Source organism: Leptinotarsa decemlineata, unplaced genomic scaffold (genome assembly GCF_025532065.1).
Source record: "Leptinotarsa decemlineata unplaced genomic scaffold, Ldec_3_MD MMD2_tig00026354_RagTag_RagTag, whole genome shotgun sequence".
Classification (NCBI taxonomy): Eukaryota; Metazoa; Arthropoda; class Insecta; order Coleoptera; family Chrysomelidae; genus Leptinotarsa; species Leptinotarsa decemlineata.
The window spans coordinates 15590916-15608559 of NW_027412702.1; the positions used below are offsets into that span (position 1 = coordinate 15590916).

General features: G+C 35.1%; 1 protein-coding gene across 7 annotated transcripts in view; it reads right to left on the reverse strand.

The window, feature by feature from the left end:
• Positions 1–17644, reverse strand: part of LOC111503077 (trissin receptor) — a 307365-nt gene that overhangs the window by 62118 nt on the left and 227603 nt on the right. For all 7 annotated transcript variants that reach the window (XM_074184429.1, XM_074184424.1, XM_074184427.1 and 4 more), the window contains one exon: positions 12141–12300. In XM_074184429.1, coding sequence (XP_074040530.1) covers positions 12141–12300 — 160 coding nt within the window. The remainder of the gene's footprint in view (positions 1–12140; positions 12301–17644) is intronic.

A 17644-nucleotide genomic window follows, 5' to 3' on the forward strand; every position in this document is an offset into this window, starting at 1 on the left:
TATTCTAGGAATATTTGGAATATTCCAAGAATGTCACGAGAAAACGCTATTAGGCATGTATATATTGCATTTTGATGCAAGATTCACACAAGTAATAAAACACATAATATTCATAAAAAAATATATTTTAAAAACAATATACACTGAAATATTTGACGTTTCAACCAATATTAAAAATAAAAAATCTAATGCAAATTATTTATTCACTGAATAAAATATTCCTGAATACTGTCATATTACAAATATTAGAAATGTATTCAAATTATGATGTTCCTACTCTCAAACAAATGTATACTAAAAAATATACTAAAATAACAACTCTGTGAATTCATCAGCACTAATTAAAAAATAATAAATATATCATTTCATCGAAAAAGAAAAAGTGTATTACATCAAGAAATAGGTTAGGATGGGTTTCTCACTTGAGAAAATAAACCCACAAATGAAGTATTTAAAATGAGTGGTATGATGGGTTCTTCAATGAATTTCACTTACTTAAAGTTATCCAAACTTTGCTCACCAGAATAGTTTTCCTTATATTCGGGAATAATCCTGCCATATTCATTCAAGCATATTCTATGAATATTCTAAAGGCATGTATATATTCCAATAGTATCCTACGAATATTTGGAATATATACGTTCGTTTTATGATATACAGGGAATATTCCATGTATATCTAGTGCTGTGTGGGCATGGGTTCTGTATATTGGTCATCGGCTGGTGTTATGCACTATAACTTTCTGCAACTGGGTCAAATTATCATAGCTAAGTTCTATTGTGGAGAAATCAACGAAATGTACCGAAAATTGCGTCACACAAGTCTCCGTCCGTAAATTAAACGAAATAAGCGTCGAGTTCTGCCTCACCAACCGGCTACCATCTTTTCAAGCACTTCGATAGCCGGTGGAACCTTCGCCAATCAGAACCAAGCAAAAACCGCTTTCGTCGACTTCATCGAATCCCGAAGACCCAATTTTTATGCTGGTGGAATCATTCGAGTTGTGTTATGTTGACCAAAGTGTATTTATTCAAACGACTTTCATTTCGATTCAACTGAATAAGTATTCACTGATATATCACAGTTTAAAGAAGACAAAAAAAACGGATAAAGCTTTTGAAACAACGTAATAATTTTTCACTTTTTTCGAACGGTCCTTACATAAAGGTTCTTCTCTGTGTGTTGACAGGTATATTTTTCCAGCACACCTTATATTTTATTGACACATTCTCTGATCTGATCTGTTCATTAATTTGAGCACTCAACGACATGAGTAGATTAATATGCACACAGTCAGATTGTATTTGGAGTATTGATAAACCCAAAATATTGATTTGAGAAAGCCTTGAGGGATTTCCACCATTTCTATATACAATATCTTCCCGCCATCAGGAGTTGGTGGAACGGCCTCGTTGAAAAAATCTATTAGAATCTGTTTTTTCTGTCAGCTGTCACCTTCCTAATCACCACAACTACCGTCGAAGCTTATGCGAGCTAAGGATTAGCGAAATATCACCTCTCAACGTGCGATTTCTTGTAGTCGTGCTCCTTAGTTTCATAGTTAGTTAGTTTAGTTTGACCAAGTATGAGACGAAGTATGAGAAAGTCCACACTATAAAATCTCCTCCTCTATTGATCGAGTTCATGTTTTGATGAAGTCAAAAGTGAAAATGATAACGAAAGTAATAGGGGTGTTTCCATGAGAAGTGAGAAAAATGTCAGAGAAAATGTCTCGCAAAACTGGGTGACTCCGCCTCTGGCGAGCAGTGTATGTCACTCAGATTAACCTCAGGCAAGATTTAGACTTTTTGCCAGTATATCTACCAATCCTAAAATTCACGAAGTGAGACACACTGTATAATACTTCAATGGCCCATTGAAATTCAATAAGTTCTTATTTCCACGTCAACAATATAACTCATTTGATTACCAACACTAACGATTGTCCAGAGTATCTTCATCTATTTTTGCAAACTACGAAATGCAGTTTATCACTGAATAAATTGGTATCCGATTGTTCAAACAAAAGTGTTTTCTCTATGTACGTACTGCTAAAATATACCACTAAAATATAAGTATATGTTAAGTCTTCCGTGTCTTCATATAGTTCACTGAAAACTGAATGATGGTGCTCTGAAACTCCCTGAGATTATCCTTTGCAGAAAATTTCAAATTGTGAAAAATATATTCTCTGTAAGGAAAATTCCCACTCCGACGTTGAAATTTTCTTTATTATTCTGTTTTATATCATCATAATATCTGAAAGAAAACTACTATTTGAAAGGATGCTGAATATATTTTTATTCTATATTCCCGTTAGATCCTGTTATTAAAGTCATACCTGTTATTGAAGTTAGCGAAAGCTTATTAGATTCACCATAATGCGTAGAAGATTAAATTTTCATGATTTTGCAGCACATCGAAAATTAACAAAAAGGGTTATGGATTTCTACTTCTCCAATTCCCAAAATATGGGAATTTTTCAAAGGGAGGAAAAATGCAATTAATTTCGAAATGAACTCTTTGCAAAAGTCATGAAAAGAAGTAACTGCCAGACATAAATTGAAAGAAAAAGCTTTCTCGAAACAACTACTTTTATTTTCCGCCGAATATGATAATGTGAGGTCCGACAATTCCGCTTTCTCCTTCGATAAGTTTGTTGGAGGTTGAAATGAACACCAATATGTCTTGGCACAATCATGTCGCTGGTATTGCAAAGGATGCTTCTCCAAATCTTGGGGCACTGTTCCGAACCAGAAAACTGTACACACCTCAGCAACTTTCGATGCTTTATAAAGCTCAGATGGGATTTTCTTTAAAGTATTGTTCTTGTGCATGGAGCTATGCCTTCAAACATGTCCAGAAGTTGCTGAATTCCATCCAGAAAAGAGCCATCCGCCCGATTTGAGACGCGAACATCACGTGCAACCTTGATAGCCTGGAACATCGAAGAATGGTTGGGGTCTTGTCTCTTTTCTATAAATACTTTCATGGGAAGTGTTCAAGTGACTTGGGCACGTTTGATTCCACCAAGAACGGTAAATATCACAGTACACCTCGAACTTCACTGTTTGAGAACTCTTTCATCTTGAGAACTGTGTTTATGTGGAATAAACTTCTTGAGAACGTTTTTTCAAATGGATTTAGTCTCCATCGATTCAAATCCAACATGAATAGCTACCTTTGCACAGGCACCTCTCTGACAGCGCCTTTAGGATTTTCCTGTAGTGCTTGTGTTTTGTCCTCAGAACAAATTTCACTTGCTATTGTCCAACCCATGTTAGGAATCACATGTTAAAAAGTAGGACCTAGTTAGTCTCTAGCTTCGACTTCGATTACTGAGAGTTGTCATTCATAGGGTTGCAACAGCTGGTTAACGGAAAAACATATTGTAAACATATATTCAAACATAACAACTTAATTACACGAAAAAAAAATCCGAAACCACTTCTTTATAGACATCGAATCATATAAAATAGTCATTTTTTTAAATCAATTTATACTACGAACATTCTTTACTCAATATAATATATGGAAGAGACAAAATTTCATTCGTATAGATCACAGTCATCCTCAATGCCGGACATCGATGTTTCGGAATAGAACATTTGCCTAATTGGCTCTTCAGCAACATTCTAAATAATTACAAGATGAAGTACTCAATTCATCCATCACATTATGATTATTTGTCATAAATGAGTTGAATCTGCTCATGTCTTCGATTACATTACGTAATGACATCTGCTTATTTGATTTAATCCCAGCCATAGGATTATTGTTTAAAGTGATAAAGGTATGAGTATATTTTCAAGATAGATTAATTTTTAGAAAAAAAATTTGGTATTCTACTTCTCTATCTTCATACAAAAAAAGCTATTAGTTTCGAAATGAATTCTCTACACAGATTTGTACATCATGCAGAGAAGTAATTTTCCGACACAAACTGGAAAAAAACGGGATTTCCATGCAAGATATACACATTTGTGAAAAAATCATTTTTTTCAATATTTGAAAATGCAATTTCTGTTGAAAAATCGAAAGAAAAATAGGAGGCATTTAGTTTTTTGTCGATAACTCACAAATTTATCAATTCATAAAAATAAATATGAAATATTCTGAAAAAAAATAACAATAACAATCACCAACTTCCAAAACTCTCCGAAAATGTTATCAGTTCGTGTTAGATAGATAGCTGTTCATCATAACGCTGGTTTTGTATAAATGCATAATATCCTGATTTGTATTCAATTCGTGATTCCATTTTAGAACTGCCGCCAAAATATTGAAAACCAAATGAATGACAACCCTGTCACACTTTCTTGAATATTGTATCACTGCATTATTGAATGTCACCAATTATGATATTGAATTCGGCGAAAAGCATCCGTAGATAGTTGTAAATCTCAAAGAAACCGTACTCCGATAGCTAATGCCTGTCCCTAAAGCGACATTGAGAGATCCTATTAAGCGAATTGATAAACTATCATTACATTTGATTTATATTGTTGGTGGGTCGGAAAATTCGATCTCCCTCAGTGAAGTGTTGAGAGACGGAGCTATTTGGTGGTTATGGATAACAGCTTATCTGAATATTCCATAATTTAGTGTTTAGTTATGGGCTTATATTACTCTAGCCCACTTATTTTATAGCCCAGATATGAAGTGCGTTCCAGCAGTATTGAATTATTCTGTAAATGGAATGTATTAGCATTACCGAGGATTTCAAGTAACAAAGTAGAAATCGATGACAAAATAGGCTGTCAAAAACTTTCACTATATCAATAGTACTCGCATTTATGAAGCACATCCTATGTCACTCGAAACCCACCCATGTGAATTCGTTGGAAAAAAATTAACACACATACCTGCTGAACTATATTGATCAGTAGATATTTCTAATCAGTCAAGTTATAGGCTTTCTGACATAGTGTAGGTCAACTAGTGTCCATGTGTCATTTGCTAGGAAAGAATCGTATTCTTCCCGCATAGCATCCATCCAATGATCATAATCTGGACTGTTCATCACCGCTCATCAGTATCTGTAAGATCATTTATGCACCAGAAATCACCATTGTCTTCTGCTTCCTAAGTCTTTCAGATTTTTTCGGCCTATTTATATTTTCTATAATTTCCTTGGATTCGAGATGCTCTGGTTCTTCTTCAACATTTTTCTTATGACTTCCAGTAGTTTTCCGGATCAACCAGTAGACTTGGAATGTTGAGAACTCTAACAACAACCAGATTCGAGAACTGCAACAATGTTGATGATCTCGTAAACCCTCTGTAGATGCAATTGAAGTTTTATTTGTTCATTCAGTCTCAATATTTAGTATATACATTCCATTCATAAATGATGCCGTTGCTATTGTTCCACTATCATCGACAATTTGACAGTTCTCTTCATTGAATGTCACATGAAAACCATTTTATATGATTCGACTGATAGCCATCAAATTTGTTGTTAGATCGGGAACAAACAATACATTTTTAACAACTAAGTCTTTTATTTTACCTTTCAATTTGATCTGCAAATGTATTTCAACGTCTGCTTCCACTTTCACTTTCGAATTATTGAATACAAACAATTTCTGTTATTTCGGATTTTCTCAAACTCCTGAGTAAGTCCTCGCGTATTGTCATATGAGCCGTAGCTCCCGAGTCAATGAACCAATAATCAGTTTTTTTGTTCACAGCACACAGTTGTTTTAATACTGTGTCCTGTAATAGTTACACTTGAACTTTCGATGCCCATTATCATCGGCTTATATTCTTCTGGTAAACCGGCCAACAGAAGAGTTCCTATCCGTTCTTCATATACATTGAAACTTATGCCGCACAATTTTTATGCAGTACCAATAACTTCTTTCACGTAATCATCAACATTGTTGCACTTCTCTTCTAGTTGATCCAGAATTTTCAAAAGTCTTCTTCAGAAGACTACACACTACAAAAAAATCCTTAAGGCGCTTTCAGATCGGTGCCTGTGTGAAAGTAGCGATTCACATCAAATTTGAATCGCTGGAGATTGAATCCATTTGAAAAATCGTTCTCAGGAAGCTTATTCTACATAAACCCAGTCCTCCAGATGAAAGAGTTCTTGAACAGTGAAATTCGAGGTGTACTGAGGTGAACCTCAAAATGATGATCAGCCACTGTCCGTAGCGTATTTCTGATAAGTACCGCTCTTGGTGGAATGTGCCAGGTCACTTGAACACTTCCCGTGAAAGTATCTATAGAAGAGAGACAAATCTCCAACCTTTCTTCGATGTTCCAGGCTATCAAGTTTGCACGTGATGTTCGCGTCTCCAATCAGGCAGATGGGGGCAGGGTATGTTTGGGGGCAGAGCTCCATACATAGAAACAAAACTCCAAAGAGGTCTGATCTGAGCTGCATTCATTGCATTGGTTATGTATTTGATATGTTAGCGAAACTTGTTGATAAATGATATATCCAAACTCACGTATTCTGAGACACATATTCTGAAACGGGCATATTTAACTATTTTCATACTTCCCAGTGGCTATGGGCCAACTGACAAGAAAAAAAAATCAAAAAATCAATAGTTCCAAAATATTTCATGCAATAGTGTGATTGACAACTGGAATTGAATTGATCAGAAAATCACCAGCACATATATAAGATGATAGTTTGTTTCCAATGCACTGTTTATAACTTTGCTTCTATTAGGCTTGTTTTAGTGCCAGCAGAATTGTTAGATCTTGTCTTTGAATGTGTCGGGTGTAAACCAAAATTGACAGTACAGATATAATGACTATTCAGATCTAACTCTATGATTTTGGAGTAGTGAGGTGGACTGTGGAAGATCTGTATCAACTAAACCCAAATACCTAAGGAGAGATACACCTTCATAAGAATCAAATTCCTGGAAGGAGAAAAACATAAAGGAAAGCTTCAGTTTGGAGATATCAGGTCGAATTTGATTCTCTCGGTGATCTGTGACTATGAAAATACCGGAAATGGAGCATTTTATCCAAGAAATGTCCCTGGAATCAACGAACTTGATTTTCGACAGACTACAAAATGTTCATAATTCTGCTAACCAGTTGAAACCCGTTCGATGAAACACTTATATGGCCTAAGAAACCAGTCTACTTCTGTAAGACCCTGTCGTCTAGCTCAGGTCAAAGGAATTTCCCTTTCGGGGATATTGATTTTATTGTGGAACAGTTATGCCTTTTCATTCTTCAGGCGTTTGTTACAGATAATGATACCGAATTCATTGGAACTATTCGTTTGCCACCCTCAGGCTCATACAAGCTAATAAGCCTGATGTAGTCTTTCTCGACCACCAGAGCAAGACGATTTTTGTCGTGGAGTTTTCAGATTCTGGCGAGACGAATATCGTTCGAAAAGTGGAGAAAAAAATATCGAGATTTTTTCTTCGAACTCCGCAGACTCTATCCAGATGGTTGTTCTGATTATTGGAGTCCTTGGTGGAATGATGCCCTCTCTACTCTTAAATTTTAAAATCATACCGGCTTGCTGCACTTAGGCAGAAATCTTAGCCGGACATGGGGGGATAGGGCCTGACCAGCGCAAACTACGGTAAAAAAAATAAAAATAAATGTCTTTATTGTTTACAGATAATAAGGTTCAACAGTCAATGAACAGTATGGACAAAAATATGAATAAGTTGGAAACAAAAGGCGAAGTTCAATTTTTATAACGATAAATCGTTATTAATTGCTCTTCCACTCAACCTCAAAAAGCCGCTAGGGTGTTATAAGAGCATTATTATAAAATAATCCGTTCAACTGTAATGAAGGCATGGTATGATAAGAATAATAATAAAATAGATCACTGAGTTACAAATAAATATTTCTTAAATCTAATTTGAAATCGCTGAAGCCCAGTCTTTTTGATTATTTCAGGAATATGATTATAGATTGCTCAAACTTGATAACTGATACTGCATCTGAAAAGTTCAAGTCGAACACTAGGAGGTGTTAATAAACCTTTATTTCTCACATCAAGGTTGTGAACATCTGTCCGATGAGTAATTTTTCTATGCAGATATGCTGGGGTTTTGGTCAGTATGACTTTATGGAAGAGTACTGCAGAATGAAAAACTCTTCAATTATTCATATTCAATTAGCCAACAGTTTTAAGTTTGTGTGAAATTCTTTGATGTCTCTTTATGCCATAGATCAACGTCAAGCAAGAATTTTGAACTTTTTGAAGTTTTGATTTATATTGACTGGTTAAACATGGACCAAAGAGAACATCTGCATAATTGAAATTTGAAAGGACTGTTGCCTCACATAATATTGTCCTCAACCCCAATAAAAAGAAATGTCTTTGACCGTATATAATCCTCAATACGAAATATTCACTTTGTAAGAGTATATTGACGTGTTTTTCAAATCTGGGATCGGCATTTAGGGGAACTCCCAGACTTTTTGCTTCTTGCATAGTTGTGAAAGAAGTTTCATTTATACTAACATCAAAATCATTAAGTACAGTACTGCGATCGATTTTGGAGTCAAAACAATGACAGCAGAACTACTATTATTAATAATCAGGTAATGGTTTGAGAATGCAACAACTATAACTGGGAAAGAGATAACCGTCTTCAAAACGGATCTGCTGATCCAATTCAACATTATTCTGTTGATGGCCTCTTTGTTAGGCAGTTGTCATTACTGCGTGTTTGTTCTACAATGTTTCACAATTACACTACATATTCAGATCAACAATCAATTTCCAAATCTTCAGTCGAGACAAAGAGTTATGGTTCACCGACAATATCCTTCACGAATTATAAATTTCACTGGCATCGAAACTTTTCATCGATTTTTGATATAGTCTTCAAGAATTATGTGTCGAGTTAACGCTCTACAGTGACGGATATTCCCGCAAAAAATGCCCCAGACAGCTGTAAATCTTCTCAGAACCAAACCTTGCATGACGAAACGTAGTCCGTAACTGTAACGACGTAGAAATGGTAATTTAATTATCTCACCGTTATACGTGATTTATATCGAATCTTACTTGTCTCCTATCCATTATAGGAGTTTGTTGCTGGAAGTTTCTTTGACAAAAAGTTTCGCTGCGTTGACATCACTCAAGGGTATACTATCGTCTTTCTCATCTAGTAAATCGGTGCCTGAGGGTGAAATTTCGGGATATCACGTTCACGCACGATCGAGTACCAGTATTGTGAAACGCTATTTGCTAAGATGTTATCTCAGTTTGATGGACGGGGTTGTAATGAGAGAGATTAGAATGAGAACCCTGGGTTAACGGTGGAATTGGCTGATACAACTCATTTAAATGAGGTCAGATATATGACCGTTCAATGATACATTTAAACACTTTCACTACTATTTACCACATCAAAACGAACGTTTCGACGACGTAATTGGTACCATCAGTAGATGATCTTACGGACTCTTAATAACTATGCTTTCGTCAGATCAAAATTAGAATATGCATCTATAATCTGGAATATATCTCATCAGTTGTATCCAGAAAAAGTTGAATCAGTACAACGTCGTTTCCCAAAACTTCTCTCCTATAGATCAGACAATATCTATCCACCAATTGGATTTCCCCATGATGCATTGTTAGCTAGACATGCTATGAATATCTTGAGTTGCCGTAGTGATTGTTACTCCACAATTTTTCTTTTTAAACTGAATAATAATTTAATTATTGACCCAAATATTCTGCAAAAACTGAATTGTAATGTACCTAGACCAACCTCTAGCGTGGTTAATCCTTTTAATTTGGAAACACCACGTACAAATATTCTGAAACGTTCACCTTTGCATAACATGTGTGTCAAATGCAATCCATCAAATAGTCATCTCGACATGTTTTACTGTTCCATCTTTGTGATTAGGTTTATTACTAAACGTTAACTAATCAATCTTATGTTCTCATAATCAACGTAGTAAAATGTTCCATGTAAAATAAAATATTAATACAAAAACAAAACATTGGAGTCCGGGATTACCCCACAACACGTGGGGTAATTGCGAATGGTCTGTGGGGTAATTACGAACATAGTTTAATCGGGACAGAAATCACAAACAAAGCCTCGTGACAGTTTTCGTGGGCCCATAAATTACATTTGTAGCATTTTATCCAGTCTTCTATAGTGGATCTTCATACTTTTAATCACAAATTAGGCAATAATTCCCGTTTTTCTTTACATCACCTTCATTTGCAACTGTTGGATTAGCAAAAGATATGAAGTGGTGTAACCGAACTACAAATGAGTTCTCGTTGATCCAACCTGAATCACTTACGGCTGCCATTATATCAGGATTGCCTTCCACGTAACAACTGAGCATTCATACGCTTCCTCTCAAAAATAAAATAGGAGGAATATACTTTCCTGAAGCACTACAAGGGCAGACAACTGTCGTTGTAGTATATACCTCTTTCACAGCTTGTTGCCATACCGACTTGTTTCTGGCCTTTTGGTGCTAAAATTGTATATTCTATTGGCATCCAAGTAGTGTTTGGTTTGTAATATTTCCAAATTATTGAAGAACATGTTCACTTTTGTTTCATTAAAATCCGTGATTCCATTGATTGAAGTGGACTCAAGTTTACGTAGTGAAATATTAGGGTGCCTTTTCTTAAATCCATAGAACCTGGCATTTGAGATATTTTGTCAAAATTGTTCTTTAAATTATATACTTCGTCAAATTTGAATGCTATTTTTCGTATCATTTCTATAATTGAGCCATAAAATAATTTACTGCATTTCATGATATAGTCCTCTAACTCTCTTGATTGTTCTTCAGAAAATACCTTCTTTCTTGAGATAGTATAGTTAACTACTTTTCGGAATAGAATAAATAGCAGCAGCTTTACCAAATGAAAGTGTTTTACTTTTAACATCCTGAATGAATAGCTTCTTCTGTCTTCTAATTTGTATTTGGTCTCAGTCTTTCTTTGGTAATTTCGTGGCATCTGAAATATAGTCAGTTAAATATAAGTATACTTTGAAATACATCATCTACAATTTCATATAGATACAGGGCAGAAAACAAGGATGTATAATAAAAAAAGAATATAAAATAAACTATATAAACTATACTGTGTGTAGGGGTAATTGCGGATGTCCAAGATCACCCCCCTAAAATCATCCGCCATTAGATGACACACACAATACCACAAACCAATATTTTTATTTGAGGTTAGAATAGCGTGGTGCACGCAGTTACTTCCTAAAAACATTGTTAAATGATACATTAATAAGTAAAAATAATGTATGTAATACCTAAAACATTATACACCTATTCAATTTTAGTAAAAAATATATATGAAATTGTTGATAAAGCTTTAAATAAACATACCTTGTGAAACAAGCGCATCGTCACTTCACCACTTATTGTGCGGTACTACGTCTGGGATGGACTCACGATTGCATCACTCGGAATATCTTTCATTCTTTTCTAAGATAGGGAAACATACACGTCCGCGATTAACCCACGTCCGTGATTCCCCCACCTTCCCCTAATCCAACGCCGTTCGTGGTATTAGTGGAGTAGTTGTTCTCTGATAGGCGTCAGTCTATTCAACCTACCGTGTAGGTATATCCGAGACGGGCTTGAACATTCAAAGTTCATTTCTTCAGATTTGTTATTTACTTTCATGAAATACTCGTTAACTGTCATTCAGATATCATCATTTGCATTTTTCAGAAATTCTGAACCTGAACTCTCAGATCAACAAGACAAACTTGTGACTCAATATTATTTCTTCGTTTGTCGTCGAACTATTCATATTTACATATTGCCGACCTATATAAAGTATCAGCAAATTCTTTCTAACTTTATACACTAAATGCAGTTTTTTTAATAATTCAAGCTATGGTTTGTGATCAGTTTTTCAATGCTGAAACTTCTCACCACCGAAATAAATAGCCAACAACTTTTTTTCAATCTGAATCTTTTTCTTTTCCAAATAGAAGTAGGTGAATAATTGTGGAACACTGCTTGTTGTGATCGAATCGTTGAAAAACCATTTGAAAATTGAAGTTATAATTCATTCATTTGGTGAGTATGTTTATTTATTGTGAAGTTTTATCCACGATGACGATGATGAAGACGTTTTAGTAAGTGATCTAGTTAATGGCATTACTGAAACAAGATTAACTCACCTTCAATCTGATTGGAGTAAGTATTTGTTTGCAAGTGATTGGGTAGATGATGGCGAAGTACCGCTCCGTACATATAACTACAAGAATGAAAATACTGGCAGTATTGCTGAGGGACTGGATGAACATGTACATCTTGCACAGGAAGTTCTCTAGCATCCAACTGAAACGAATTGATGTAGATGAAAATTAAACATTTCCCTATATATTTATACAGTTCAAGCACTTTTAAACATTTCAATCACTTGTTTCATTCATATCACCGATGCTTTGTTTTCACTACTTAGTTACTACTAACTTAGTTACTGCTAACTTTCATTAGAAGGTTTCTATGGTAAAGTCCCTGAAGAAGACCAAAACGTAACTAGTATGAGTCTAGTTCATTTCACATAATCAATTTTAGTTCCATTTTATCGAAAATAATGGTAAAGGGATCATTCGGTTCTTGATTTCTCATGAAGTAATTTACGATTTAGTCCGAATTGCGCTAAAAAATGAAGACTGGAACTGCTGAAAGATCTTTTCCTTATTCACCAGCATTTCTCCTCTTGCCAATGCCTTGCATTAGTTTCACTCTATGTGAAATTATAAATCGAACGACATCATTTTTGAAGATGGCTAACATATATTTTGGAATAGAGTACTTGTGAAGTTGATTATTGATGACATAATTGATATAAGTGAAATAAATGATACAAGTGTTCTCAGAATGCTTTAAAAATTCTTCTAGGATCATATCTAGAGTGCACTGTGTGCTAATCCACAAGTTTTGAAATTTTGTTGGAAAATTATTTGACTTCTACTTGTAATAAAAGAATAGATTTTTTCTTTTGTACTTTCTAACAGATGATATAAATGAATTATTTTCATTAATATCGCCAATTTCAATAGATTTTTCATAATATATCGAAATGAATGTAACTTGATGATTCGATATGATTTTTCTGCATTCACCTGAAATTTCTATTCTGATTTCAAATGGTTAAACGAAGCAGCTCTATCGTCATTCAGTATGATTTGCATTATATTCTACTAATATAGTCGTCTTCAACTTTTGAGTGTAAAAATTCACATAATCAAGAGTTCCTGATAAACATCGTCGAATATTGATGGTTCCTAATATTCCTGATTGTTCCTGAAATATTATAATGGATGCTTCTGGCTTAGGCGAAACAGTTCATTGAAACACCCCTCAATGCTGTCAAACCAATAATCGTTTAGTCAATCTCTTCCACTCAAAAAACATTCAACGATTAACCAAAGTAGCAGCTGTGAGTGATTTATTATAAGTTCATGTAGCGAAAGACATTACCGAAGTTTCGAAAGCACTACGGAAGAGTAAACTCAAAACCGAGAGTAGATAGATGTTGGCAGAAACTCTCCCATTTTGGACTTTTCGTTGTTTTCAAGCATGGTATGTGCCTGAGAATAATTGTTTCAGTTTGAAGCACGATCAAACTAACCGATTAGCAATTATCTAAAAGGGAACGAAGCATTCAACCTCTGGTTGAATACTCGAAATATGAAAAGGAAAAATAATTAAACTTTTCAATCGTGAATGACTTTGGGTAGGTTATATTAGCATTTCACACAAAAATGTATTCTGTTTTATTCTGTTAACCAGCTGTCGCACCCCTACGAACGACAACCCTCAGAAGTCGAAACTAAGGAGCGAGCTAAGGATTAACGAGGTCTTACCTTTCAACGTGTGATTCCTATGTATGTTTATTTTTTTGCTTCATAATTTGATGAAACAAAATTCCTGAACGTGTTACCTTTTAAAGTGTGATTCCAATTTATGTTTATTTATTTGCTTCATAATTTGATGAAACTAAATGGCTTTATTTTTATTTATCATTCTGGCATCGACTACTGAGGTCATTAGTCATCTGAATGGCTTTTTATGTTGAGTTTAAATGGCGGGTTCAATTTTCGACTTTGGTCAGTGGCTGGACACCGATCAGCCACCCAGGCACTTTCCAAAGGCAAAAACTCACCAAAAAAGATGTTGGTTACAGTATTGTGCTCAGCGACTGGTGTGAATTACTATAACTTTCTGCAACCGAGTCAAACTACCACAGCAGAATTATATTGTGAGGAAATCGACGAAATGTACCAAAAATTGCGTCAACAGCAGTCGGCACGGGTCAACGGAAGAGGTCCGATATCACTCCACGACAATGTATGTCCGTACGTTTGACAAATCCCTATTCAAAATTTGAATATATTGAGTTTCAAAGTTCTGCGTCACCTTCAATACTCTCCAGACATTTCGCCAATCGACTACATCTTCTCAAGCACTTCGATAACTTTCTCACCGGTAGAAACTTCGCCAATCAGGACTAGGCAAAAACGGCCTTCTTCGACTCCATCGAAGCCTGAGCACATATTTTTTTGCTGACGGAATTATTCGACTCGTGTTACGTTGGCAAAAGTGCACAAAACACAAGCACTACAGAAAAATCCTCAAGGCGCCAGTGCGAAAGTGGCGATTCACATTGGATTTCAATCGCCAGAGATTGAATTTATTTGGAAAAACGTTTATCCCACATAAACGCAGTTCCCCAAATGAAAGAGTTCTTGAATAGTCAAGTTCGAGGTGTACTGAGTTGAACCTCAAAACGAGTAACCACAGTCCGTCGCGTATTTCTGATATGTACCGCTCTTGGTGAAATAATCAAAGGTGCCAGGTGAAAGTATCCATAGAGGAGAGACAAATCTGCAACCTTTCTTCGATGTTTCAGACTAGTTGCAAGTTATGTTCGCGTTTCCAATCAGGCTTATAGCTCTTTTCGAGATGAAATCCAACAGCTTCAGGGTATGCTCAGGGCCGAATCTCTATACATGAGAACAATACTCCAGAGAAGGTCTGACTTGAGCGTCATAAAGCATCAAAAGTTGCTGAGGTGTACACAGTTTTTTGGTTTGGAACAGTGTTCCAAGCTTTGAGAAGCGCTGGAATTTGCAATTCCAGCGACATGATTGTGCTAAGACATATTGGTGTCCATTGTAACCACCAACAAATTTATCGACGCAGAGAGCAGGAATGCATGTCATGACATTATTATATCCAGTTTGGAGACATTTATCCAAATCATTCATAAAAGGTACTGCATTCAAAAAAAAAACTAAATTCACTAATAGAAAAGAAACCACCTCTACCTATTAGAAACAAATTCACGAATCATAAATTTTATGACAACAATATTTATTTCTCCTCAAAAGGTTTAATTATAGGAAATCCATTAAGCCCCTTACTTGCAGAAATTTTCATGGATAATCTAGAAAAGTCGATCTTTAAACACCCTTTGATTAAGAATTTCTTATATTGACATATATGTGGATGACGTTTTGGTATGTTTTACAGGTACTAAGATGCAATTACATATTTTTCATAAGGATATCAACAAACTTCATGAAAACATTAAATTCACTATTGAAATAGAAGCAGGCAACTTAATCAATTTCTTGGACTTAACAATTAGTAGAAGGAAGAACAAACATGATTTTTCAATTTATCACAAACTGTTCTATACGGATATTAACTGAAGAACTGGGAATATTTTGCTCTTTCCGATGTTGAAGGGAGGACTGTTGGAGTAGTTCAGTTGACGTTCGGGGTACAATTCTTTGGTTACATCCTGGCCCATAAGAGTTCTACGAATAATTATGGAAAAGTAATTTTTATTAATTTCTGGAAGATAACGCTGAGGAGTGTCAGTTCTCTCTAGATGATCTCACGGACCAGATAGAAGGAGAACGACCTCAACTACGAACAGTCAAAACTAGCTTATTTGAAAAGTATGGGGAGAACATTTTGATCGTTGAGAGACCCTTCAAACACACGACTGTTTGTTTTAAAAACAGCAATCGACTCTGAAACCATGATTTAATTTCATACAGATCTCTTTCTATTAGTTCTTTCAAAGTTTTCCATTCTTGGGCTGAGTAAAAGATTGCTGTATCATCTGCATACGTGATTATTTCTCCTTTGGTATTGACTTCAAATAAATCATTTAAATAAATGTTGAACAGTTTGGTCCTAGTATGGTTCCTTTAGGTACATCATACGTTACTGTTTCGGGTTTGCTATGGATATTCTTCAATTTGACTTTTTGCGATCTATCTGAGAGATAGCTTCTGAATAAGTCTAGAGCTTTACCTCTGATACCTGAATTTTCGAGCGATTCGATTAGTAGGTTATGGCTTACCGTGTCGAATGCCTTAGATAAGTCAAGAAAGACGCAGAGAGCAGGCTGGCTGTTGTCCAGAGCTGAATACATTTTGGAGGTCAATTTTAGTATCGCGTCTTGGGTGGAAACACCTTCTCTGAAACCATGTTGTTTTTCTGACATTATTCCAAATTTATCAAGAAATGAAGTCAATTGCTTTTTTATTGTTTTTTAGAATATCTTTGAAAAGTTTGTTATTACTGAAATTGGCCTGTAGTTGATGAATTCTTCTTTGTCGCCATTTCTGTATATGGGGACTACAATTGTTTCTTCAAATACTGCGGGAAAAATTCCTTGTTGAATACATTTTTTGATTACTGCAGCTAGTGGTGATACAATTATGTCTGAAATGTGTTTAACAGTTTCAGACGTTATTAGATCAATTCCTGGTGCCTTCATGGGTTTTAGTTGTGTTATTTCATTTTAGTTAACTGCTCGTGAATAAAGAGAATTCAATAGCGGTTTGCGTTGTGGGGCAATATATTCAGAATCAGTATTAATTTCTTCAGCAAGCTTTTTCTCTGGTTTTTATTTTTAAAACATCTGTTCTATTACATGAATAAGAATTTATCAATTCTTCTACATTTCTCCCCTTCCTCTTTGAGTTATTTATTTCAATGTCTTCCTAGTTCATTCTTCATCATCGTTCAAACTTTTCATTTCACTTTTTAACATCCTTTCATGAAAAGCTTCAATGGTGTAATGAGGGTCAAAATTAAATTGAGAAGAAAGACAGAATTGCAAAAAATTGCGAAGTTCGAAAAAAATGATAAATTTTGAAAGGCTTAAACTCGGAAACTATTGAATCTACCGAGACAGTTCTAGTATCATATAGCAAATTTAGTCTAGTTTGAAAACTTACCAAGCAATTTTTTTCGAAAACTAGAAAAAAATTTGAAAAAATCCGATTTCTTCGATTTTTGACGTTCGGCGCTCAGTGTCACAAACTTGGATTATTCAATAGGCCAACATCATAAACAAGTCTGCAAAAAATCAAAACTATCGGATTTGACCCATGCTGTGATGTATAAAGTTACTGGACTATAGGGTAATCTCAAATTTTGTTGGATATAGGATTATAATCTAAGATTACCGCGTTCCGATATTTTTCATAAATATGCATAATTGAAATAGTAAAGTGACTTTATTTGTGAGTTTCACACTGAACAATAAGTCATATGTTATTGTGAACCTGTTCATGCAGTGTCTATATTTGTGAGCTCCTCACTTCCTCATTCTCAGTTGATTGTCGACTATAGTGGACTACTTTCATGA